The 27,559-nt window shown below is 41.0% G+C and overlaps 1 protein-coding gene across 2 annotated transcripts; it reads left to right on the forward strand.

Annotated features, from left to right (window-relative positions):
* The first annotated feature begins 11,441 nt into the window (after nt 1-11,441).
* LOC123449473 (kinesin-like protein KIN-UA) lies at nt 11,442-22,065 on the forward strand. Of its 2 annotated transcripts, XM_045126711.1 has the most exons (20): nt 11,442-11,463; nt 12,243-12,343; nt 12,443-12,565; nt 13,413-13,598; nt 14,352-14,573; nt 14,669-14,822; nt 14,916-15,065; nt 15,936-16,024; nt 16,513-16,725; nt 17,063-17,197; nt 17,308-17,487; nt 18,012-18,125; nt 18,248-18,373; nt 18,459-18,588; nt 18,679-18,771; nt 19,641-19,766; nt 20,207-20,332; nt 20,993-21,136; nt 21,468-21,596; nt 21,748-22,065. In XM_045126711.1, exons 2-20 carry the CDS (start codon nt 12,245-12,247, stop codon nt 21,888-21,890), a joined length of 2,682 nt encoding a protein of 893 aa, XP_044982646.1. In that variant the 5' UTR covers nt 11,442-11,463; nt 12,243-12,244; the 3' UTR covers nt 21,891-22,065. The 2 variants fall into 2 exon arrangements, with proteins under 2 accessions (XP_044982646.1, XP_044982645.1); XM_045126710.1 differs by lacking the exon at nt 11,442-11,463 and having other exon boundaries at nt 12,215-12,343.
* Nucleotides 22,066-27,559: the final 5,494 nt, after the last annotated feature.

The raw sequence follows: 27,559 nt of genomic DNA on the forward strand, positions 1-27,559 counted from the left end.
CTTGCAGCTGTAGTCCATGCACTTAAAACCTGGCGACACTACCTTCTTGGTAATCGTTGCGAACTATTCACTGATCACCAAAGTCTAAAATATATCTTCACCCAGCCGGATTTGAATCTCAGGCAAAGATGGTGGGTTGAGCTGATCTCAGATTACGACTTAGGGATAACTTACACCCCGGGGAAGGCCAATGTTATGGCTGATGCACTAAGTCGTAAGTCTTATTGTAACAATCTGATGCTACAACAAGGTCAACCACGTCTCTATGAGGAATTTTGGAAGTTAAACCTCCACATTGTTCCTCAAGGATTCCTTTCTACCCTAGTGGATAAACCTACTCTTAGGGATCAAATCATAGCTGGCCAAAAGCGTGATAAGGGTATATCATGGATCAAGGAGAATGTTATTAGCGGAAATGCTAAGGAATTCTCCATGAATGATCGGGATGTTGTGTTTTTCCAGAACCGTCTATTGGTTCCTAAGAATCCACATCTAAGGCAGTTGATCCTTAAGGACGCTCATGATTCTCCTCTCACCATTCATCCTGGTAGTACTAAGATGTATGAGGACCTATGCTAGAGGTTTTGGTGGACTAGGATGAAGAGAGAAATTGTTGAGTTCGTTGCTAACTACGACGTTTGTCGTCGAGTTAAGGCAGGACATCAAAGGCCCGCTGGCACCCTTCAACCTTTAGTTATTCCTGAATGGAAATGGGACAAAGTCAGTATGGATTTCATCACTGGATTTCCAAAGACCAAGAAAGGAAATAATGCTATCTTTGTGGTCATTGACCGTCTATCCAAAGTAGCTCATTTTCTTCCAGATCATGAGAGTATAACAGCTAGCCAGCTAGCCGAGTTATATATCTCTCGAATAGTGTCTCTTCATGGTGTTCCTCTGGAGATTAACTCAGATCGTGGAAGTATTTTTACTTCTCGCTTCTGGGAAAGTTTTCAGAATGCCATGGGGACTCACCTATCTTTTAGCAGTGCTTTCCATCCTCAATCAAGTGGTCAAGTAGAAAGAGTGAATCAAATCCTAGAGGATATGCTCCGAGCTTGTGTTATATCGTTCGGTATGAATTGGGAGAAGTGTTTTCCATTCGCTGAATTTGCTTATAACAATAGTTATCAATGAAGCTTGGGCAAAGCCCCTTTTGAAGTTCTCTATGGACGAAGATGTCGAACACCTCTTAATTGGTTAGAAACCAGAGAGAGGCAACTCTTTGGTCCGGATATGATCCAGGAAGCAGAAGAGCAAGTTCGCATTATTCGTGAAAAGTTGAAAACAGCCCAGTCTCGTCAAAAGAGCCAATATGATCGTCATCATAAGGTGTGACCTTTGAAGTTGACGAGAAGGCTTACCTTCGGGTTACACCTTTGAAGGGTACCCATTGTTTCGGTATCAAGGGCAAGTTGGCTACTCGTTACATCGGTCCTTTTCGCATTCTTGCCAAATGAGGAGAAGTTGCCTACCAATTGGAACTTCCTCCGCATGTTTCCAAGGTTCATGATGTTTTCCACGTCTCGCAACTCAGGCGTTGCTTTTCGGATCCTATCCGTGAAGTGGACCACGAAACGGTTGATCTCCAGGATAACCTTTCATACTAGGAATACCCTGTCCGTATTCTTGATCAAGCTGAGCGTACCACTCGACATCGAAACCTCAAGTTTCTTAAAGTTCAATGGTCAAATCATTCAGAAAAAGAGGCAACATGGGAAAGAGAGGACCATCTCCGACTTGAGTATCCCGCGCTTTTCCCGACGACTTCCAAATCTCGGGACGAGATTCTTTTGAGTGGGGCGAGTTGTCACATCTCTAGCTACCCTTTGATGCTTAGCAAGATTGTGCTCATATTTCATTCTTGCATTTAAAAGTGAAAATGGAAATCAAGAGAAAAACCCTAGCAACCCTATATTCAAAACAATTCAAAGTTCTGACAAATCAATGAACTCAAAATGGCCTTCATAAAAGTCCATTATTTTTTATAAATATTGGAAACAACAATTCAGGGGTGGACTTATTTTAAAAAACACTTTTGGTATTTTATTTTAAACACAAAAACCACTGTAATCAAATATATATTTGATTTCAAATATTTCAGAGTTTCATAAAATGTTGAAAACTTTATGTGGGTTTGGAAATATTCCAAATAACACCCCATCATTATTTGTACCATTTTAGAAATAGTTAGGAGCCAAAAATAAAATGAATCAAATGTCAGAAAGAATAAATAGAAATAGAAATAAAAAAAGTGGAAAAGAGTTACTTGCCGCTCAGGCCCAGCCCAGCTCCCCCTCCTGTCGTCTTCCTCTTGCCAGCGAGCAGCGGGAGGTGGCCGCCGCTCGTTCCGGCGAGGCCATGCACCTGCGTACCTGCCTGGACCTCCCCGTCGCGCTGGTGTGGAGGGATAAGCCTCCCCGCACCGTTCTCAGCTCTCTCCCTCTCCTCATTCGCCCGTGTGCTTCCCCCTCTCTGTCCGCCATGGCCGAGGCTTGAGCTCGCTGTCGACAATCCGCTCCAGCCTCCCTCTCTCTCCTTTGAGCCGCGTGGAAGAACCGCAGTGACCTCCTGAAGCTCCCAAGCAAGTCGTATAACGCCGAGAGCCCCTGAGTCACCGGATCGCCGTCGTCTTCTTCCTCGGGCCGCCGTTGATCGCCACCGTCGTTCTCCCTCCTCAGGCCGTCCCCGAGCACGCTTTCGACGCCTCTACACTCCCCGTGAGCCCAGGGTGTTTTCCCCCTTGTTTTCCCCCTCGATCTCGTGCCCTAGCGTCCGATTCCACCAGAGCCCGATGAGATCCGCCGCGGGAGCTCATCGCCGGTGATGCTCCGAAGATGTGTTGGTCCATCCGATACCACCGTCAGCTTCGGTGCGTCGTGTAGATGTCGTAGGAGCTAAGCCCCGTCCCTTCTGCCATCTAGATCGATGACCTCGACATCGCCCGAGCTCCGGCAGCCGCCCAGCTCATCGTCGGCGTCATCTCCGGCCGTTTCACCCCCCGTAGCGTGCAAAAATGGAACCGCGGGCGAGTGGTCGTTCCCCTGGTGCCCTCCGCCGTCCTTTTGGTCGTTGGAGGAGCAAACCCGAAGCCCTCCGCCATCTCTTGAGCCACCGGAGGCTCGCCGCCGGTGGGTTTGACCCCATCGCCGGTGGGGTTGACTCCCTAGAGTCACTAGCAAGTGGGGCCAGCCCCCTCGCTAATTAAGTTTAGACTAATAAAAATAATTAGTTAACTAAATCCCTAAACAGCCACTGACATGTGGGCCAGCCCCTATTAAATAACTAATTAACTTTAAATTTAATTAAAATCTGGCCAGAGTCACTAACCAGTGGGTCCCACTGGTTAGGTTTGACTTTCAACGGCTAGTTGGACCTGCTGATGTCATGCTGATGCAGTAACTATATTTCTGATCTAATATAATTCTAGAAAATGCTAAAACTTTGGAAATTCATAGAAAATTGATTACTCCAAATTTGACAAATAATATATGCAAATTGATCAGAAAAATTCAACGAACACAATGGTGCTATTTTCGTGCATGACAAACAAAGTTATGAAACAGCATCAGGTCAAATCAATAAATGAATATGATAAATATATTATTTCGACTAATATTTGAATTTGAATTCAAATCAGCATCATCCTAAAAGTTTGATAGCCACATTAACTCATGCTACAATTTATTTAATGCCATGATCATGCATCATATTATTGCATATGAATGTTATTGATTGAGTGTTATCATTTCGGTAGGCTTTGCCCTTCCGAATACGTCTGAATATCCGTCCGACGGATTTAACCCCTTTGTTGAGCAACAAGGCAAGCACCCTTTTGATCATCGTGATATAATCCCATGTTCTTGCTCCTGCTCCCACTTATTTCATTAGGACAAAATATTTCAAATGCTTTACTTCGGTAGCTGAACATATTCCTTTGCATGACCTGTCATTGTCACAGTAAATAGCCAAACCTTGCAACCTGGCATACCTGGTAGTTGCTTGATCCATGTTGTGCTATTTCCTGCTATGCTTGCTATGCCCAGAGTAGTGTCAGGTCTGTTTCATCTGGGTGATGAACATGAATGGATGAATGTGTTCTAGTGACAAAGAATAAGTGTGGAACCTGATTTGGTAAAGGTATCGATGAAAGGCTATGTAGGAGTACATGGCGGGTTGTTTCATTGAAAACGTCCTTAGGAACTGAGTTCCGTGTATGTAATCCAAGACGAGTTACTACCACATGTTGGGCCCTAAAATATGACACCGCTCGACTTATTAATTGCCTAGTACTCGGTCCAGGAGTTGCAAGTAGTTTCTGGTGTTTATAGTCATGCTGGAGGCCGTGCATAGTGCTGACCTTAGAGGTGGGCTATTATGCGGTAGGCAGTGGCACGGTGTACCAAGTGGCACCCGGATGGTGGGCTTGGGAACCCGGTGCACATCGTTTGGGGCCGTGGCGGAAACCTCGGTCGGACTTCCGTGCGGGTTCACCCTCAAATAGGCGATAGACCTGGACTAGGTATTAGTGTGGTTAACGGTCGTGGCCGACTCCCTCGCTGGGCTTCCGCTTGAAGGTTGACGAGGTGCATGATGTGCACATAGCGATAAGTGGCGAGAGCGTGTGTGAAGAAGTACACCCCTGCAGGGTTATGATCTATTCGAATAGCCGCGTCCGCGGATATGGACTACTTGGAGACATATGTTGTTCATAGACAACTTTAATGGCTACTCATAAAAGTATCAAGATAAGCGTGAGTATCATGTATGGCATTTCCGTAGGGAGACGGAAAGGAGTTCATGACAGTGTATTATTGTGGTGGTAGTGGACTGGTGTACGACTTATCAAAGTTGTTTTAACTATTTAAAATTGTAGTTAGTCTAGCCAAGAGTCAAAGCTGGCTTGCTGCATGAAACACCACAACCCCCCTTTATTGATACCTGAGCATGAGTAGATAGATCTATTCTAAAGTCTTGCTGAGTACTCTTGTACCCGTGTTTGCTTAATAATTGTTGCAGAGGATACCCACGAGCCAATAGGTGGGTTCTTTCTAGACATCGATGATGACGAGTAGCTAGTGTCCCAGCTATGACCTGGCCCCTTTCAGAAGGGATCTGTAGATAGTCAGGCCTTGTGCCTTTTCCCGTTTCATCTGTCTGTACTCAGACAGCTTTTACGCTTCCGTTGGTTTGTATGACTCTGTTGTATGACTTTGAGTATCGGGACATGTGACCCCTGCCTGTATGAACATATTATGCAAGACTCTTCCGAGTCTTCTAAATAAATGTTGTGTTGTTGTATGGTTATGTTGTGATGCCATTGTTGTATCTATGCATATCGATTATGTCATGCGTACGTGTGATGCACTATGATATGTATGGGATTCGACACCTAGTCGTATTCCCTTAGTAGCTCTCTATACAGAAAAATGCCCCTTTGTGATTCCACCGAGCCTTGGTAGTTCGCTACTGCTCCGGACACATTGGTGGACCGACATGTATCCTTCTTAGCTGCTATGTCTGTCCCTACGGGGAAATGTCACGCGGTGTAATGGATTCCTTGTAGCTTGCTACGACTTGTCTACACTCGCTGATGACCGACACCTGCTTTGCTGGGTTATGTATGCCTGTCTCTGTACGTCCGAGCCACTTGAGTTTATGACTAGATATGTCGACCCGGGTTCTTTGACATTGGAATGCTAGCGACACTAGTGCATACGTGAGTCAAAAGGCCCAGACGGTCCCGGCTAAGGTAAGGTGGCAGCCGCGGGGTTAACCGTGCGTGAGACCGAAAAGGGATGCAATGTGTTAGAGGCTGGATTCCTATGGCTTAGGATCGGGGTCTCGGCACTGTCGTAAGAGGCAGCTATTCCCGTGGCCAAATCTGACTATTTTGGTTAATTTGGGCCATGTTCGTACACATGCAGCCCATCTGGCTCGGGTAAACCATAGCCCATGAGAAGAAACTACATCCATCGAACGAACACGATGTTCGCAGCTAGATACAAACCCTCAATCCTGATTGTGTCGCCGCCATCGATGGGATTCTGCCCCCTTCCACAAACTCGCCTCCCGCCGCTGCCTTGATTCTGCGGCCCCGACTCCCTGCACTACCACGACTTCGACCGCCTCCAGGTCTCCGTTCTTGCTGTGACGGTGCTACAACGAGCGCCGGTGTCTTAGAGGTGGTGGCCATCCGCCCTTCCCGGTGGTGGATTTCGGGTGCCTTGATTTTGTGGGCCCGACTCCCTGCACTACCACGACGTCGGCCGCCTCCAGATCTCTGTTCTTGCTGTGATGGTGTTACAACGAGCGCCGGTGTCTTAGAGGTGGTGGCCATCTGCCCTTCACGGTGGTAGATTTCGGGTGCAGGATCATGTTTTTCAAGCTCTCAAGAGCTCGCCGGAGTGGCAGCGAGGGAGCATGCAATCATGTTTGTCTCCACACAGTGAACGGTCTTCCAGAAGCGATCGAGTCTACCACCAATGTGCCACTCAAGAAGGCCTTCAACGACTTCGCCTCGTGGCCCGTTGGCTATGTTCCTCGCCTGTGGAATGAAGGCGGATTGGATCGTCGACCACTTCTGGCACCACTCGCTCTTGCCTCTCACAAGAAGAACAAGGTGGGCGTGTGCTCCCTGCTTTATCTGAGTATTGTTGTTTATATTATCTTCTCTTAGAGTTGCTTCTTGCTTTTTATTTCCCATGATTTATGTATTACTTGTGGAAATTGGAAAGCAATGTCTACTTTTTTGTTAGGCACCGGTATATGTGTAAGTAAATTATATTGCATAATGTCAGTGGTATTTACCACTTAAAAATTGAATATCATGTGAATGTGGTTCTTAATGTCCTTCGTACCTGATCATTTGTTGACTGGAATTACCATGCTTACGACAGTTTGCCCTTTGTCATATTATTTTTATATATGATCGATGGCTTAAACCAGTAGAACAGATGTTGATGGATGGCTGTAATCTTGTGTCGTGTGAAAAATGTACTGAAACAATTGTACGCGTAGTGTTAAATCATGTGTACAAAGACACACATTGTATAATTTTTTGTTGTGCCCACACACTTAACTCTTTATGGCTCAATGCATAAATACTTAATTGTCGTGTCTGAGAATCTTTATAAAGGTCAATGCTGGATGTTTGATTAGGTTTTGTATATAGGTGTACTAGCAGATTATTAACTGAGTTTTAACATGTGTGACATTTTAGTTTCATGAAAATCTAATTTTCCCATGTATTTGCAGTTTCACAGGTCACGTTTCCTTGGTAATGTGATGGGTCGCGTGACGGGTAAAAATATGTTGAAATGGTATCAATCACATGTTTTATCGAGTGGTATAATTGTTGTTGTTTGGTAGAAACTATGAATGCTTTTAAATGATAAGCTTGCCTTTTTTTCCGGCGTGCCTCATGGCCTCTTCTGATTATATTTGTTAAGCAGGTTCAACAAGATAAAGTTGTTGATTTTTTTAACCTTCTTGTGTCACTTTACAGGTCAGCTAATTTACCGAGCAGATACATTTTCAATCGATGGTCTTATGTGAGATTATTTATCTTAATTTTTTGCTATTACTCTGTGGGAGAATAACCTAATAGATTCCGCGTGTTCCAATGATCACTTCACAAATCAGGTGTCAATGGATGTATGTGTCGGTCATGTTTCCTTGGTGATGTGAAGTGTTGGATGGCAGGTAAAGATATATTGAAAAAGTATTATTCGCAAGTTTTAATTAGTGGTAAATTAGCTAACCTGTTGGTAGAAACTATGAATGCTTTGATCTGACAATCTTGTCTTCTTATCCATCCCACCTCATTGCCTCTTCCGATTATATTTATTGTGTAGGTTCAGTAAGATAGGAAATTGCTGAGTTCTCAACCTTCTTGTGTCACTTTACATTCAACTAATGTACTGAGCAGATACATTTTTAATCAATGGTTCTATGTGAGATTAGTTTTCTTATATTAGCTATTATTCTCTAGGAGAATAACCTAATACATTCTGCATGTTCAAATAATCACTTCACAAATTAGTTGTCAAATGGATTATGTATGTTTCATTGTGTGGTTATTGTTGATTGAGTTTAGTGTTTGTTTCTAGAAAGACACGGTTTAGTGAAGTTCCTAGAATGGCAGGGTATCAAACCAAAAAAGATTTGTTCACCTTAAGGTTTTCTTATTTTGCTAGATGCATATTTTTTTGTCTCAAATAGAGATCTATTCTTGTATGTACATCAACGCTTATAGATCTAGAGAATTCTCGTGTTGATATAGTTCTATGGCTCTTGAGTCCAGCTTTAAATGGCAGGATGTGAAATATTGAATGTAATCACAAGACTGCCACGAGGACATTATTCCATGAAATGAACATTAAAGATTAAGAGGTTGCAGTAAGCGCTCAAATCTTGAATAACTTGTTAAAGGTTGGGGAATTCGTGAGGAAATTATATGCTAATTACTTTGTGATTTCTGGCAGATTGAGCATATTTTTGGACTATGAAGCTTGCAATGGAGCACTATATATGCACTATTGACAAGACCTTTGTATCCTCAAGCAAGGAATCGTTAGTTCCATACTCACATTTGTCTCCCCAAACCAAGGAATTTTAAGTTCCATAGTAACATATCTTGCATTCTTCTAAGATGTACGAGGTCACTACTATCCTTACCTTTTTTGGACTGTACTTATCATGAGAGATCATCAATGAGAACTTTAAATCTTTAGGAAATCATAAATTAATAAAATTGCGTCATATATGGATGTAGGAAAATCAAGAAAAATGGTGTGGGTTATGATGGGCAAAGACAAACGATCTACCATATGAGAACAATCAAGAGAGGACAATTCATAAGAGAAACCCAGATTATACAAGATGGTGTTTGTGCTTATTATTTCAATGCTCGCAAGGACCGTGTATTCATCGTCTTACCGGTGTCTTCATGCCTTATCATGGTTCGTTGTGCAACTAAAACTCCTAGCAGATTAGAACTCATATATTTACCTTTTTTTTGTCAGAGTTGTGTGTATTCTTGTCATGATTTTTTTTTCCGATGTTGTACTTAAATTCGGCACAACTCAGTTTATATTTAACTTTCATCTTTCATGTCACCATATATTTACTAAATTTCAAACCATTTTAATGAACAAATTAATGGGCGCAGCAACGCGCGCCATCAGTGATCTAGTGTAAAGAATACGAGGGGGGAGAATAAGAGAGGAGGGGGAAGCTTACTCCAGCGACGACGATGCTCGTCTCCTCCATGGGGCTTGGCTAGGATTAGAGCTCCCGCAGAACTCCTCGGGTGGCTTTGGATCTCCGTCGCCAAGAAACCCTCCAACGCTGTCGCAGCCTCCGCCATCCACTCCGCCGTCGGTGTCCGAGCTCGCCGTTGCCATGAACGAGAGAGAGAGAGAAAGAGACAGAGGAGAGCGTCGTCAAGAGAGGGGGAATGCCGAGAGGAGGGGTAAAATGCAAGCGGGGCATAATCTGACCTAGCGGCAACGCCTCCGGTAGACAACATTTTTTTTTACTAGATGTTCGACGGTGTTAGTGACGGATCCGTGCGCCACATCATAAAAAATGAGACCCACATGTCATAATCATGCTTAAAACGCTTCAACAAACAAGTCAGTGTTTTTGCAAAAAAATAAATTAGGCAACTTTGGTATGATTTCCGCAACGAATGTGTAGAAGTTTTTTTTTTTGCAATACTTCACCTCAATGTGATCATTTTTTGCAATTAACTCAGAATAGAAGGGAGTTTATTACCTCCATCGCCGCCTCCCTACCTTCCAATTAGTAGTTCCTCTCTTATTTTTTTTTGTCTAGCTACACACCTGAACACTGCCCACAAAGATGGATGTCCTCTTGTAATCATGAGTTGTACTTTGTAAACTCTGCCTTGATCTAATATATTAAAGTGGGAGCCTCTCCAAGTGTCAAGCTTTTTAAAAAAGAAACATGGATTTTTTTGTTAGCTTCGGTGTTCTTGTATTGTCATGATGTTTGATAAATAGACATGATATCAAATAAATACCAATAGATTCACCGGGATTGTATTTTCACATCAGATGTATCTTGACTCAGGCCAACAAATGTAATAAGCGAAGTAAAAAAAAAACACAAGAGAGAGATAATTCTCTATAGTTAATCTGAGGCACACCATGAAAAAGAAAAGTTAACCCGAGGCACACAGTCTTAGGCCACTGTCCATAATCAGTAAGAGCATCTTCAAGAGGGACGTCCAAAAACACGCGCGTGATAAACATAACTTTTAACGCGTGCGGACGAAATCGCGCTCCAAGGGACGCGGCAAAAAAGCGCGCGCGATAAACTATTGCGCGCGGGGGGAGAAAGCGGGCGGCCGTGCGATAGATTTGACGCACCCCTTTCAGCGCCCCTATAAAATGCCGCGCCCATCACGCGGCTGCCCATAGCCACGCGTCCTCTACCGCTTCCTCGTTGCTGTCTCTGCCGCTTCCTCGTCGCTCCCTCTGCCACCATGCCGTCGGGCCGCCGTGGATCCTCGGGCTACCGCGGCGTCCGCGAGCGCTCCTCGGGCGTCTACTACACCGAGATCAGGTCCGACGACGTCCACCTCGGCCTTGGCACCTTCGAAACCTCGTACGAGGCCGCCCGCGCATACGACGCGGCGGCGTGGCGCCTAGGGAGCGGCAGTACAGACGTCGGCGCAAGTTACTCGCTATGTCGCAGTGCGTGGCCGTCAACAACGGTGTGACATCCATCTTCACTTCTGACGATGAACATTGGGAGGACGCATGGCTATCTACCTCGGATAGCACCCACAACGACGACTCAGAGTAGTTTAATCTATCTATGATAGTTTTATTATCTATATTATCTATATGTTTTATCGTGTTGGTGTGACGACAACAATGAACTATATATTTAGCGTGTTGGATAAATTTTAGGTGTGTATTTGCAGCGGCTGCTAGAGCGCTGCGCGTGCTAAAATATGCTGCGACCGCTGGAGCCAGCGCTCGTCAGCGTGCTAAAAAAACTAACCATGCGCTGTAAATCTGTTTTTTGACGTCTATCAAAGCGTGACTGTTAGAGATGGTCTAAATAATTGGAATCGAGGGCTGGAGCTAGAGAGGAGAGGTACCTTCTCCTGGAAGGAAGCCGCTCTCCATTTTCCTTTCCCTCCATCGTCGTGCGCGCCTCAACTCAAACACCACAAAGCCCCCCTTCAATCCCCTCTTCCTCTCTGTCCCCTCTCCCTCCCTCCCCCCCGCCTCCCGAAATCCCGCCGCCGCCCCAACCGCTTGGTCCGGCGATCGATGGCGACCGGCTCCGGCGCCGGGCGGGCGTCGGTGCGGCCCGTCGACAGGCCCCGCGGCAACAGTACCGCGCGCTCCAAGTCCGTCGCCCCGCGCCGCCCTCCCTCCCCGGCCCGCGCGCGCCCCGCCGCCCACCACGACGACGCCGCCGGTATAAGCCTCGCCTCGGCTCCCCGGCCCTCCGCCTCCCTCCCCCCCGCGATGCATAGGAGGAAGCGCGCGTGCTTGTTTAGGGGCTTCGCTGTTCCTTTTGTCGGTTTCTGAGGTTATTTTCGCTGCGACATCCAACTGTATTTGGAGCTGAAATGGGACGGGGGTGGTTTTTGCAACGGAGTGACGAGCACCGCAGCATCGCTATTGCTAGTAAACCGTTGTTGCCTGAATACATGTGCTTATTCCCGTCAGGTTTTCTACCAGTGCTCTTCTGTTACAAAGATACAGTGATGGCGGCACAGCATTAGCATTATCGTTTGCTATTTATTTTTACGCGTCAATGGTGGGCTTACGCCGTCCTGAACCATATATTACAATTACAATGAGTAGCAGTGGGTTAGGGGTGGTGGGGGTGGGGGGGGGGACTGAAGAAATTCAAAGAAACTAAAAAAAAAAACAGGGGTGCATAGGGCTATAATCTCGCGGCAAGGTGAAACAACATTGATCCCCAATCCTTCAGCAGAGTTTGCTTGTGAGTGTTTTTACATCGATTGGACCGAAGATTTAGATCGTCGGCCGTAGCTCTAGCAATGCAGTGAATGCCCCATGTTTCGTTGCGAGACACTTTAGCATTCCTTCTTTTCCAAGTATTCCAGAAAACAGCGATGATCATGGTAGAGTGTATTGGTTGCTTCAAGCCAAACATTGTTTGCTAATTCGAGGGTGTTTTTTGCGTACTAACCATGTTTCTAGACTGATAAAAGATGTGTTTCTCAGATATGTGCAGAGTGAGAGTTGCTCTAAGGATCCGGCCGAAGAACGCTGGTGAATTAGCTCAGGGTGCCGACTTCGATACTTGTGTTGAGTTGCAGCCCGAGGTTAGCCCCCTCTCCATCCTTTTTTCTCTCCATGCTTCATTATTAGCATCATCACATTTGGTAAAGTCTTTATGATTTTGCTGATCTTGTTGTCTGCAGTGTAAGAAGCTGAAGCTTAAGAAAAATAATTGGGCTTCTGAATCCTATCAATTTGATGAGATCTTTGGTGAAAATTCTTCACAAAAACGTATATATGAGGTCGTCGCAAAGCCTGTAGTCGAGGCAAGTCGTGTATTTCATTATGTTGTTTGAACATGCATCATATAATTAATCGTGAGCAAAATAATATCACGATTGCTTATATTTGTTAATGCTTAAATATTTGCAATTACTTTGTTGGACTTGGAGCACTGATAGAATGTTTTCAGCTGACTTCTTGGAAATAAAAAAGATATACATATATCTCTTAGATACCCTACCATAGTTATTAGTAGTTTCTTGTTGCTCGAAGCAGATTATTGTGCTCCTTCAATTTGGTTTGGCTTGCCTTTGATGCTAAGATTTATTTTTCTTATGTTACAACAATTTTATACACTTTGTAGTAGTTGCTTGTGAGTTAAAATAGATGTGTTTGCTGCCAAATTGGAATTTTGTTTCTGTACCCATGTTTTGAACTTATCATGAGTCTGCATTCCATCTTATATACTCCCTCCGTCCCAAAATTCTTGTGTTAGCTTTGTCTAGAAATGAATGTATCTAAATACTAAAACTTGACTAGATACATTCATATCTAAACAAATCTAAGACAAGAATTTTGGGACGGAGGGAGTATTCGCCAACTGGAAGTATTTCACGACAAGTGATTGCTATGTACTCCCTCCGTCCCAAAATTATTGTCTTAGATTTGTTTAGATATGAATGTATCTAACTTGACTAGATACATTCATATCTAAACAAATCTAAGACAATAATTTTGGGACGGAGGGAGTAGTAGATAACTTCCAACAAAATTCATTCGTCATGTCACTTAACAATCTACTTTTACAAATCGTTTCACTCAGACATTATTAGACATGAAGTCATCTATCTATCTTGACCTGAGAAAATATAGAATCGTAAACCTTTGCAGAGTGTATTAGAAGGATATAATGGGACAGTGATGGCTTACGGTCAAACAGGTACTGGCAAGACATACACGGTTGGTCAGCTTGGAAAAGACGACCCTTCTGAACGTGGTATAATGGTCAGAGCGTTGGAGCATATTTTTTCTAGCATGTCTTTGGAGACGGATAGTGTGGCTGTATCATATCTCCAGGTTCAATTCACGATTACCAACCTTACTTTTTTTATACATATTTCACCATTTCATATCGGCATTTTTTTTTGCATTGATACCTAAATAGTCAACTTAGTAAGGACCTATTATTGAGGTAGGTGTGCTTCTCGAACGAATGACCATGTAAAACTTGTATGATTATTACCACACATACATCGAGTTATTGACATAACTGTGACTATTGAGTTGCATGTTTGGTTAGTCAGTTTGAATTGATAAATGATAGCATGTTGCAAACTGGCCTTGTCACTTTAAAGACATCCTACAGGTTGGTGTGGCTCTTGGATCAAGAATGAACATTTATGTGATTGCTTGAGTCATTGACATGAATGGTGACTATTGAGTTGCATGTTCATATAGTCAATTCTAATAAATTAATGGAATAGCTTGACTTTTGCAAGCTGACCTCATGAGTTTAAAGGTATATTTGTAGTAATATATTACATTAAAATAGGTTATGTATAACAACATCAATTTGACTATTTTCACTAGTTTGGCTCCTGTCTCCACCTATCCATTAGGCAATACAAACGCAAAGTATCATGCTAGAATGAATTACACGACATGAATGAGATGAGCCGTTGTATAGTGTGTTTTACCTGATGTAGATTGCTGATGTGTGACAGAAATTAGGCGAACTGGCACCAAATATTTTTAATCCTTGATCCAGTAGCAGTTTCATCGTTTTTATTTATTCTGTCATACTTATGCTTGTGTTCGCTTAATTTATAGCTATACTTGGAATCTGTTCAAGATTTACTGGCCCCAGAGAAGACTAATATTCCAATAGTAGAGGATCCAAAAACTGGGGAAGTTTCATTGCCAGGTGCTGCGATAGTTGAAATCAAAGATCTTGAACATGTTTTTCAACTTCTGCAAATTGGTGAGACGAATCGTCGTGCTGCGAATACGAAGATGAACACCGAGTCATCTCGCAGTCACGCTATTCTAATTGTATGTTGGTGAATCGCTATCCCATTAGTGTAAGATCATTTTTGTTAAGTCCTATAACTAAATGATTTCTTATGCAAATTTGATGCTGTTTTCAGATTCATCTACATAGAAGTTTAAAAATAAAAGAAGAAAATACTGCCTCTATCCCTAGTGACGCACAATATACTCTTCCGGGTGATTTACCACTTGTTCTGAAAAGCAAACTCTTGATTGTGGACCTTGCTGGATCAGAACGAATTGATAAATCTGGTAAAACTCATATTTCTAACGTTAATTTTTTTATGAAATAGTGCAAACATCTTTATACTTCCATTGCACTCATTGTTATGATTCGTTTCTCAGGAAGTGAAGGGCACATGATTGAAGAAGCCAAGTTCATTAATCTTTCGTTATCTTCTCTGGGAAAGTGCATTAATGCACTAGCAGAAAATAGTTTGCATATACCAACAAGAGATTCAAAGCTTACAAGGATGCTTCGTGATTCATTTGGAGGTGCCAATCTTTGTTATTTGCTTACTCTTTTATGACATGTTTCTTCATACATAACAATGGTTGCTAAATCTCTGGACTGTGCACTTGCATGTCTCAAGCTCCTAACAAATACCTACAACATGCCTTGTGTAGTAACTTGTCGAACAAAACAAGTATAGCAGATAATTATATTACATTTCTACAATTAGATACCTGAAATTGGTGCCATACCTGATCCTGTTATATCAAACTATGAATAGCACAGAAAAGAATGTGGATAAACATGCCAATATAACGTATCTGCTAATCAAATCATGTTAGATGTAGTTCAATGTCTTTATCTTTCTTTGGGGAGAAGCAAAAGCTTTGATAGATGGGGGAGTTATAGTATAAGTTTAGTATCTAGGCCAACCCTCCCAGGCTCCCACACACTACAACCAATCTTACACAGCATCTCACTCAGCCGGCACTCCGGCAGTAGCAACTGAACATCGGCAGTACCTGCAGCTGCCTAGTTTCTAGCCCGAGCCTTGATTGTTTCCAAGTAGTTCAACGTCTTCATAAGCAGTGTCACAACTTAGACCATACCAGGCCATAATTGTCAGAATAGAAAGCAAGCAGTTCAGAGTAGAGGGTTTTCCAAGGCATGAGAAGTTAATAATGTTAAATAAGTGCTTGTCCATTTGGTATTTTTCTGAAACAATACCATGTGGAGACCGTGTACTACAAGGTATGAACGGCTGGTTCATAGTTAAATAGCAGAATAATAAAACTGTGCTGAAGCAATTGCCACAGTTTAAAATATTTTTAGCGGGTCACATCATTGTTACTTTCTTCTTGCCATACTATTAAGCGTGCTGTTTACCTTCTCAATCCTACAATTGTTTGCAGGAACTGCTAGGACCTCCCTTGTTGTGACAATAGGTCCATCTGCAAGGCATTACTCAGAAACTTCAAGCACAGTTTTGTTTGGCCAAAGAGTAAGCTCAGTTTTGCCCATTTTTGCCTTCCTAATATGACGTGTGCCTTTCTCTTCTAGGGAAATTAATCTTTGACAGTTTAGGTTAGGTCAGCGTTATCCTCCTCATTAGACAATTGTAGTTGTCTAATATTTAAATTTCAACTAGTCACAGAACATCATGTTTAGCCACATACTTGGCTTACATAACACGCTTTCTTGTACATTGAGCTGGCCATCCCAATTGCTTCAGTCATATAAATTGCTATAGTGAAACTAGGGATTGTTAAATTTGGTCACAGTGCACAAGTGCATCATATTGGAGCCTTAGTTCATGAGATGGACTAATCCACTTCTTGCTCTTTGTTCTCTCCTCTTCAAAATCCTCCCTGGACTATTTAAGACTGGAGTTTGGCGCTTGTTCAGAGAGATTGTTGTTGTACTGCTTCATCTTGTTTCCTTTTGCTTGCACTTGTAAACTGTACAAATTACTTCATTTGTGATTTTCAGGCCATGAAAATAGTGAACACAATAAGGTTAAAGGAGGAAGTTGATTATGAAACCCTATATAAGAAGGTTGAAAACGAGGTTGATCGTCTCACATCGGAGATGGAGAGACAGCAAAAGCTCGGACACAGAGAGAAAATGCAGATGGAGAAAAGGTTGAAAGAGTCGGAGACATTCTTGAATGACTTGAAAATGACCTCTAGCATGCAAATCGAGGTATACTATGTCCTTTGCATTATATATATATTCTTTTTCTTCACTGTTCCTTTACGCAGCAAATATCTACCTGAAATCTGGTAGAGGTTACTTTGATTATTACACAACCATCTTATTTGCCTTTTCCTAACTATATTATGACCCACTACTTCCTACGAGAGATACAAATTCACAATAGGGCTCTGCCTTGTTGTAGTTTCTTCCAAGAAAAAACAGCTCTGCATTTATTTGTGCTTTCTGGAAAATGGTTGGCTGTGAACATTCAAGAACAACCCCTTTCAGTTCAAAAGCAACTTGTTTTAGAGAGCTAAATGTAACATGTGATTTTCTTACCTAGAATCTGGAGAAGGAAAAGCATCAATTTGAATATGCAATCAAAAGATTGATGCAGGAGCTAGAAGAGAAGGAAGGCAAAAATAACGTTTTATCTGAGAAAATTGTTCATCTAGAAGCATCACTAAACGAAAAGAAGGTAGATTTTCTGTGCCACCTTGGTTCATGCTATGATTGTGTACTAACATTGCGAGGCAAAATTCCTTTCCAATAAGTTTGCTGATCTAACGCAAAATTTGTTGATAGTAGCAACAACAGCTTGAGAGCTTTTCAACGACGCAAACTCTTGCTGAAACAACAAAAGCCCATGAGAAGAAAGTGGGAGAATTACTGAGGCAGCTTGAGGAAGAAAGATCTCGTTCTGCTAGTATGAAGGGCCATTTTAACGTTCTAGAACAGCAACTGAGCGATGCTCAGAGTTCTGCCCAGGTATATTTTCATAATTTAGAAATTAATCTATGACAACGTGCTATAATTCTCTTCCCATCAGGGGCGGACCCAGGACAAAAACGTCAGGGTGCCCCTGTGTACATCAGTTCTCATATCTTAACTATTAATAAATATGTTTATTGATATACTAATGTTTTACCAAATGACTAACAAGATTATACTAGTCTTGAAAAGTTTGTTGAGCTTCCAGTACAAGACTCGTGTTTCCTGCCTGAATCGAAGTGTGTTTGGAGATCTGCTACCTTTTTCAGATCCAACTAAGTTCAAGTTATCTTGCAGTATCAATTTAAAGCTCATGTTTTTAGTTATTTCAATCTTTATATGCTTATATTCTCTCTGATACTTTTTCCAGTGGCTATGCTACAATATATCCTTGCAGAAAGTCAAATCATTATTTTAATATAGTAGAAATTTACAGTAAGGCAAAGACTTGGTGTGCAGCACGTGAAAGCATTATTTTTCTAGAGAAAATTTGAATAAAACTAATCCCATGATTCTTCCAGTTCCAGGAAGATACGGCCCGTGAGTTGAAAAGGGAGCTATCCAAAATCACTAAAACATTTACCAGTCAAGTACACTCACTAGAAGAAAAAATCAGTCAACTCATATCAGAGAAGGTATGGGAAACCCAGGATAGTTCTTCTCTATGTAACATTTTTTTATTTCTTCTAAAAATGTGGCTATTCAGTTTGTTTCAAAGTTGCAAAATATCTCAAGTATTTCCCATAATTTCTTGTAGGAACTGATGTATAAAGAATTGAAATCTACACAAGCAAAGGTGCAAGATGAAGCAAGGCATAGGCAGAGCCTTGAGGCTGAAGTTCTAAGGTTGAAACGACCTAAGACTGATAATTGTGCTGAAGAGGTACCATTCTTTTACTATAACTCAGATGTTCTCATTCCTGTTTTATAATCACACTTATCTCTCTCCCTCTCTCTCTCTTTGACAGTCTAAAACATTATGTGGTATGGTTAGAACAGGATCTGGATTAGGTAGTGAGGCATTTATGTCTAAATCAGGAAATTTGAAAGAGACCCTAGCAAGTCAGAGAGGTACCATTTCAAAGATATTTGAAGAAGGTATTTTTACATGGAAGAATACCAGCGCAGCTGTTTTTCTTTCTTGGGATACCACCTCTTAATTTTGCTTTTGTTCCAATTGGCATTCAGTTGGTCTTCCAAATGTCCTGGCTCTGCTGAAGTCTGAAGAGCTAGAGGTTCAGATTCATGCTGTCAAAGTGGTTGCTAATCTTGCGGCTGAAGGTCTGATAGTTACCCTTTTCTTTGTATAAGAAACTATTGCTACTAGATGACATCCCGCGCGTTGCGGCAGGAACATGCCGGAATTGGTTGTGATGCATTATTTGATGAGATTTGGTTGTCTTTGAATTTGAATATGGGACTAAAGATTTAAAATACATATACTTTTTTGTATTTGATTATATATAATTATAAATTAAATACTCCTTCCGTTCCTAAATATAAGTCTTTTAAGAGATTTCATTAGGTGTCTATATACGGAGCAAAATGAGTGAATCTACACTCTAAAGCATGTCTATATACATCCGTATGTAGCCCACTATTGGAACCCCTAAAAAGACTTGTATTTAGGAACGGAGGGAGTATTAAGCAGTAGCTCTCATGCATGTTGATAAAAATAAAAGTAGTGGAGTTGATAAAGTGGTATGTGTGCATGTTGAGAGAAATTAGTATAGGTAGCATTTTCATGCATGCATGTTAAAAGAAATAATTGTAGTAGAGTTGATGAGGTGGCATGTGTGATGAAGTGGCATGTGTGCATGTTGAGATAATTAAGGTAGTGTGGATGAACTTCTTAGGTATATAGGATATGCACTTGCACAGTTTTCTTGTTTAAATTTTATTATTTATTGAAGTACTCCCTCTGTAAACTAATATAAGAGTGTTTAGATTACTAAAATAGTGTTTTAAATGTTCTTATATTAGTTTACAGTGGGAGTAGCATGGGCTATCTAGTATCTACCCCCCCTCTCCTCTTTACTTTTTGCGAGAAAGGCTATCGTAATGTGAATCTCATATTTATCTCGCTTAAAAAAATATCCTCAAGAAATCATGAAAAGTTTTTTTTAATGTCCTTTAAATTGTAATTGCAGATATTAATCAGGAAAAAATCGTCGAGGAAGGAGGGCTGGATGCTCTTCTGTCACTTCTTGAAACATCAGAAAATACCACAATTCATCGAGCCACTGCTGGTGCCATTGCTAACTTGGCAATGAATGGTACTGAATCTATTCCCATTGCTCATCATTTTTTTTTCTCAAACAGATTATTAATTAGATTGCTGCTCACTGCTCTTCTGATATTAATACCATGGCAATGGTTGTTAATAAATGTCTGTTTAACTGTTTGTTGGAGTGTCATTCCCACCACCCCACCCATACCCACAAACAAATGTGCATACAAATTTATTCCAAAGTTCTTGGTCTTGTTATGTAGCCAGCCACTACCTTGTAGTTTCTACTCCCTCTGTCCCATAATATGGGACAGAGGAAATAGCTCTGAGTTATGTAATGTTGTCAAAAAAGAAATGTAATGTTATGTATTTGAATTTTATCTCCATTACGGCGGATGTTCCAAATCAAAATTAATACATCGATGCTTATAGAGCCTAAAGTGATCGTAACTTATTTTGTTACCTTTCTAATCTCTGTTTTTGCAGTGTCAAACCAGGCACTTATAATGAACAAAGGAGGAGCTCGACTATTAGCAAATGTTGCATCCAAAACTGATGATCCTCAAACTATGCGGATGGTGGCTGGTGCAATTGCCAACTTATGTGGAAATGGTACCAATTCATGTAGTTATGATATCCAGTTTATCTAAAGTTATTCTATTGAACCTGAAATCTAACATGAGATGAACCTCTGAGCCATCGCAAAAAAAATTCCGCAATAAACGGCTCCCAAATTGGTAGAGCGTAAACAAGTACTCCCTCCGTCCCGTAATAAGTGACTCAACTTCGTACTAACTTTAGTACAAAATTAGTGCAAAGTTGAGTCACTTATTTTGGGACGGAGGGAGTACATACTAGAGTAAGATTCCTGGTCATGTCTAACAAATGAAATGTAGGGAAAAGTGAGTTTGTCTTGGAACATAAGATGTCGTAGTCGAAAGCAAAATATTCGAGTTTTCTTGTAAAATTCTTCCCGAACAGCTATTCTCCACAGCTAACCTCAGGACTGGACTCCATTCTTGGCTTTAGTTGAGGACTTCAATGGTCACCTGATAGATTTGCTTGATGAATAAATGTAACAAAGTAAAAATATATATTAAATTTGGCTCAGTTGGGAGCCAAGAGAACATCAGATAGGTAATGTTGCAAGAGGCCAAATTATGTCATGTATACAATGATGAAAGCAGCGACCCAAGAGGCCAAGAGTTCCAGTTGTTGTTTATTAGATACACATTGAAAACATCTGGCTTATTCTATGCATTTTTTTTCCAGAAAAGTGGCACGTGATGTTGAAACAAGATGGTGGAATAAAAGCTCTCCTGGGAATGTTTCAAACTGGACATAACGATGTCATAGCTCAGATAGCACGAGGACTAGCGAACTTTGCAAAATGTGAATCCCGAGTAATAAGCCAAGGTTTGTGATCTGTTCATATATTGAGCTCACTATGGTTGCATGAATATTAGCTTTAAGTGTAGAATTATACCACAAAGCACATGGCTACAAAAGGAAAAGCAAAAGCAAAGAAAATTATTAGCACTCATACTAATAGTAATATGTTATCACCTAACAATTATATCCATTCATAGTTCACAACCTTCTGATGTCATATCTGCTACATTGGATATTATGGGAAAATACTTCTTCTATCTTCTCTGAAGATATATGCACACTTGAATATATCGAGTTTCGTGTATTAGAGTCTGAAGATTCAATCAATGATTTTGGTGTGTGCTACTCAAAATAGGTCACAAGAAAGGGAGATCCCTTCTCATTGAAGATGGTGTCCTTAGTTGGATCATGGCCAATTCAACCATGTTTCCTCCTTCGACGCGAAGACATATCGAGCTAGCCTTCTGCCATCTAGCTCAAAATGGTACGTATCACTGGAGCTTGCCTTCTACACTTTGTGCTTTGCATTAGCTGGCCCCTTAGTGAAAGACGAATAAACATGACCTTGGGTCCTTAATGGATATTGTTGATGTTGTGTGTCATGTGATATGAAGTGTCTGAACTCGCTTTTGCAGTGGAAAACTCCCGTGATATCATCATAACTGGAGGGATTAAGGAGCTCCTTCGCATATCAAGAGAGTCTCCAAGAGAGGACGCCCGTAACCTGGCGAAAAAAGCACTAAATTCAAACCCAGCTTTCTTAAAGGAGATACAATGAATTCTCATTTTTCGTATTTACATTTGGCATATGATGTACCCATTCATATTTAGCTTGAGTAGCTGGATACTATTACTAGGGTCTAGGTATTGAAATCTGTAGAAAACCTCTGATCAAGCTATTATTGTAAGTGGTAAATACCTTTTTTATTTGGCGATCTATTCTTGTGGCTTGATGGACCTCTTGCACCAACTCGATGCAGCCAGAATAGGCACAAGCATTGTTTCAGGAGCGACTTTTATCATTTCCACCTGGTTTCATCAGGTCCAATGACAGATGAAGTGAGCGATGCTCTTTTTATTTAAATACCTTATCCACTTAGGTGTGCTTGGCTCGAGGGGCAGGCTAGGGTGATTATGAGTACCCACAGCCAGCTGGATGGAGAGTCATTTTTTTAAGGATGAAACATGGCTGAGGATAGCCGTTGGAGTGTTTGGTTAGGGGGTCAGTGATCGATAGGGGTTGTGGTGACCTTTTTGATTGAGGTGGTGAGATTACCTCCTTAATTTGCAATTTTTTAGTATAAGGCGAGCAAATATGATATGTACGATAATAACTTAAAATTTTTATTGAACTTCAACATCATACCACACCAAACTCATTAATAGTTTAGAGTAAACTTGAACTTCATTACATATCACAGTTTAACCTTCGTGACTCAAACTAAACTTTTACTTCATTACATGTTTGTGACTTTGCTGCAAATGTGTGGAGCTTGATTTTGGAGGAATATTTCAATAATTCGGTTGACCATATTCCTCCCCATACCTACTCGTCCACGAACCAAATGGGTGGCATCCATCTGAAGAACAACTACCCCACCAGAAGGCATAGCACATCACCTTAAGGACAACCTGGTAATAAAAACATGACTAAAGTGTCATGGGTGTTCATTCTACATAACACGAGAAAGTACGAGAATTGTCTCGGCACCGAGAGAATGATGAGATTCAGTAATTAATTCGGTGAGTGCTTTCTTTTATAAGGATGCTGACTTGGAAGAATGTTTTTTAATACAAACAATCGGGCTGGTTGCAATAGATCAACTTGAATTCGTCTTCTTGCCCTAGCACTCAAAATAGTTTTGAGATTAGGGACAAGGATGTGATGGGACTTTTGGAGACCCAAGTTTAATTTTCTCCAACAAATGTAAAGAATATCCGCTTTCTATCTTTGCTCCAACCCTAAAAGGAGCTTCAGCTTCCCCATAAATCTTTTGTTCTAGCCAGGCTATTAAGGTTGTTTTGAGGCATTTATTTATGTGCTTTTGTTGTCAGGAAGAGTGCCATTTTTTTGCATCGATTTTGATGGACCCGGGTGTTGATCTTATGGTTTGTGTTCACTTGAGTTGTGGATCCTGAAAAATCCGTTGTGAGCACTGAGAAAACGGTTGCGAGCTGAGAACTCTAAAAAAGTGATTTTTTTTGGTTGACACGACTGAGAAACTTTAGATTCAATAGAAATTGTTTGTAATGCCCCGGAGGCTAAAACAATTTTTATATGTTAACTGATTGCAAAACAATGATTTGTACATTGTTAATTGATTGTAAAACAATGATTCGTGATAGAGATTGATTGTAAAAGAATGATCATTTTGGAAGGAAAAATTATGACAATATAAACAATTAATTGAACAACGCATTTGCATAGATCATATGAACTGATAGTCACATGTTGTAATATTATTATAAATGATTTGGACCACACAAGCATATGGTTCACACGATGATGGCCTCCATCACCATAGCAAACCTATCCCTCTTGCAAAACAATCATCGATTATCCTAGTACGAATGTTATTTATGGTATCTTCGTTCCCCCCTGCTTCGTTTGGTGCTGCCTTCTTTTGTAGCAATGGAGGTAGATACTCATCATTTGTGTCACATTTATTTAAATATTTTTCATTCAAGTTCCTATCACGAATGAATTCAAGGAATGATGATAATATTTTCATTTGAAATAACCTCCTTGAATGGATCAAGTTTGGTTCAACCAAAAAAATAACCTCGGTTCATTTGAAATAACCTCAGTCGATCCCCAATCCTAACCACCTCGTTATTCGCAACAGTAGTTGGGCCGGCAAAAAGGCCGCCGAGGTCCAGGCCCACGCACATGGGGCGACCTCCGGTTGCCCCTTCCCTGCCACTCGGCTGTGGGCCGAGTGACCGCCTCAGCCGGTTTTGCTGATTTTTTTCTCTGTTTCTATTAACATAAGTTCTTCTAGTGATTTCATTCCTGTTTTAGACATATTAAATTCAGTACATCAGTATTGTTGTATTGAGTACCGAGATGTATTCTAGATCTTAAGTTGATGTAGTACATTTCCACGTTTATCACGTGTTGAGATTAATTACGTCCATCTGCAATAGAGAATTTTAATCTCTTGCAAAATTCAGAACCTCTGCAATACTATTTCTCCGTTGAGTATGAGGTATTCTGAAATATTTCCATGATGTATCTAGTTCCATGTTCAACACATGTTGAGATTAATACGTCTACTCGCAATTGAGATCATTAATTTCTTGCAAATACAGATGCAAGATTCAAGGTGATTTTTTTGAATTGATTCTTGGGATCACAAGGTAGTCATATAGATCTACTGCCTACGTAGATGATCGATGACTACTGATAAAGCCTACATTTTGCCGTCTCGACATTAAGATTGCTTTACAAAGTGATCTCCCACACATTTTACTAAGTCATGACATGAGGCATTACGAGTGAGTATCTTCTGATTTCATCACATTATACTCCCTAGTGTGGCGAGGTCTACTCCGTTTTGGAGATTATCTTCAAGGTGTCATACTTAGAAATTTGAGATTCACACTAATGGTTTCAAGATAACTTCTTGAAGTATCCATTAATTTTGCAAAATGCATTATAATGCTAACCATGATGGTTTTTGAGTTTATCGATGGTAAATTACTTATTTATGGTTTGCCCCTATAAGTAATCGATGGCTAAGTAATTTGAGGCTTTTGCCCTCAATGGACACAACTTACTTAAGCAGGTCATGGACATCAAGATCGGTCTTGCATCCCATGAGATAACGCGTGCAATACAAGCCACGCCACCGGGACGCAAAGGACCTCGAGGGTAAAGGTTTGAAACTCGCTTCAAACCCTCAACGTGACACCATCATGGAAACCAGTTGTTTGCATGATGTTCTTCTAGAATCGAGCAATAAAAATGACTATCCAGCTCTCACGGGACCCTATGAGCACGAAGAACATGAAGGTTGAATATGACTCAACTAACATGTTTGAAGATTTCGACTAGTCTCTCAATCTCACGAGTGGTCAATATAATTTATGTCCATTTGTGATGTTGTAACAACAATAATTTTCTTGAGAACATATATTTATGGTCATCATATATTGTATATCACGATATATTGTATCAACACTTTGGTACAAATACATTTGTATGTATTCTATGTATTTCACAATAATTTTCTTGAGAACCTTCATGTCTATATATAGATTTATACGAGGGTCAATCTAATGAAAGATGATATGTGCCTTGTGGACATATGCACCATGCGCGAACTCTATACTAAGCTAAGTGAAATGGTTTCACTCTGGTTGAGAAAAAGGAGATATTTTAAAATCGCTAGACGCGATGAGGTATTTATTGGCTAAAGTCGAGTCATATTTACTATCCCTATGGGTGCTCGAGTAACGTGAGGATGCTTCACTGTTTCCCGGTTTAACTCGTGTCCTACTAAACTATAGAGGTATTTGTCAAAAAAGTTTCCATAGAAAAACTTATGATGACAACAAAGAGGAATATATTCTCTTTACCATATGCAACGGATATGGTTTGCACATTCTCCATGTATCATCAGGAGTGTACTACACATACTAAAAAACCCGTAGCACATGTTGCGTAAAGATAGTTTTCCAGAGTGTCTTTTGCATGACATGGCATTCCCGCCTTGGTCATAATTGACATTGGGTTGAAACTGAAACTATCCGCAATTCCAATGGTTTATGATTATTATTATGCTAAATTCTAACAATATTTAGATTTTGTGTGCATTACATGTGACGCATGGAAGCTAATTTTAAGGCTCGCACACCTTAAAGTCACTGCTCTCCTTGAATGCATCAAGTTGAGGTAAGTGGCTCTTCCCATCCGTTGACTAGACCATCCACGTATTCCATGGTTCTAAAAGACACATCTATACGGTGGTCCATATGTGATTTATCCACATGAAACCATTGGCTCATTATCCTGACATCAATTTCAAGCAAATTGAATGGACAAGTTTCAGAATTCTCCTTGTGTGCCTGCACTTTGTCCCTAGGGTTGAAGTTTAGCACTCTATCCTATTTGTCTAGACTCAAAAAGGTTTGGTAGAATCCTTTATCTGAGTCATTGCATTATCTTCACTTTGGAATTGCAACTTACCAACTTTACGTTGGAGTCATGCAGTTTTACACGCTCATGACCAAATTGCATAATATTATTCCTCTTTATCTTTGATACGTGGAAACCTACCAAGTATTTCCCATCTGCGGTAATTCGGTTGCATACCGATATCACCACCCGGCATACATCATTGACCCCTCAAGATATAGTTGGGATCTATGTGAGAAATAATTGTATTTCCGTTAATACCTCAAGCCCCTCGCATGGGGAGTTATTCAAGGCCACTATGCTGATTCATGAGGAATATTTCCAGGCATTAAGGGGAGATTTCAAGTACCATAGGGAATGCCAAGAAATTAGTGGAATCACTACAAGAAACAACTTATTTTCCATAGCATACGACAAAGGGCTAGGTCACACACGGCAAACACCTTTGCCGTCTGCTCACCGACGACCCAACTTACGGCACTGAAGGTCACGATAATGAGCTTCTTTGCCGTCTGCAAACCAGCAACAGACGGTAAAGAAGTTTTCCATCAGCCTCAATAGCCAAGCTGACTGCAAAGGATATAGATGGCAACCTATGGCGGTTAGCCCCTTTAGGTGGCTAACAGCGGACTTTTGTCGTTCGCACGCAGACGATAAACTAGAGTCAGCCTTTGTCGTCTTCCCGCTGACGTCAATAGTCGTGCGGCTGCACGTCACTCATGTCAAGCCTTTGTCGTTTGCCTGCCCTGCCCTTTGTCGTCTGCCTGCCCCTGCCCTTTGTTGTCTGCCTGCGGCAAGCTGACAACAAAGTGACCAAATGGGTCAGCCCTTGTGCTCCCAGGTTGCACAGGTAGCAGCCACGTGGCACCTTTACCATCAGCTCGCAAACGACAAATCCCTTTGATGTCCTCTCAGAGACGGCAAAATGCGTGTATTGCCACTTTTTTGTCTGTTTTCAGTTCTTTCCCCGCATTTTCAGAATACATATATGATATATATAATTTCAAAAATAAGCATATGCCATGTATCCAACATCATCTTGAAATATTGAACAAGAAAACAAATAGGCTATTAAAAGAACCAACACATACATATATAGTTTCACACTGTTCATCCATATATACACATAGTTTCACATGAACAATACAAATCGAAACAAAAAGTAAACACTGTTGGAAATATGCCCTAGAGGCAATAATAAATTAGTTATTATTATATTTCTTAGTTCATGATAATCGTTTATTATCCATGCTATAATTGTATTGATTGGAAACACAATACTTGTGTGGATACATAGACAAAACACT

Source organism: Hordeum vulgare, chromosome 4H, assembly GCF_904849725.1.
Source record: "Hordeum vulgare subsp. vulgare chromosome 4H, MorexV3_pseudomolecules_assembly, whole genome shotgun sequence".
Classification (NCBI taxonomy): Eukaryota; Viridiplantae; Streptophyta; class Magnoliopsida; order Poales; family Poaceae; genus Hordeum; species Hordeum vulgare.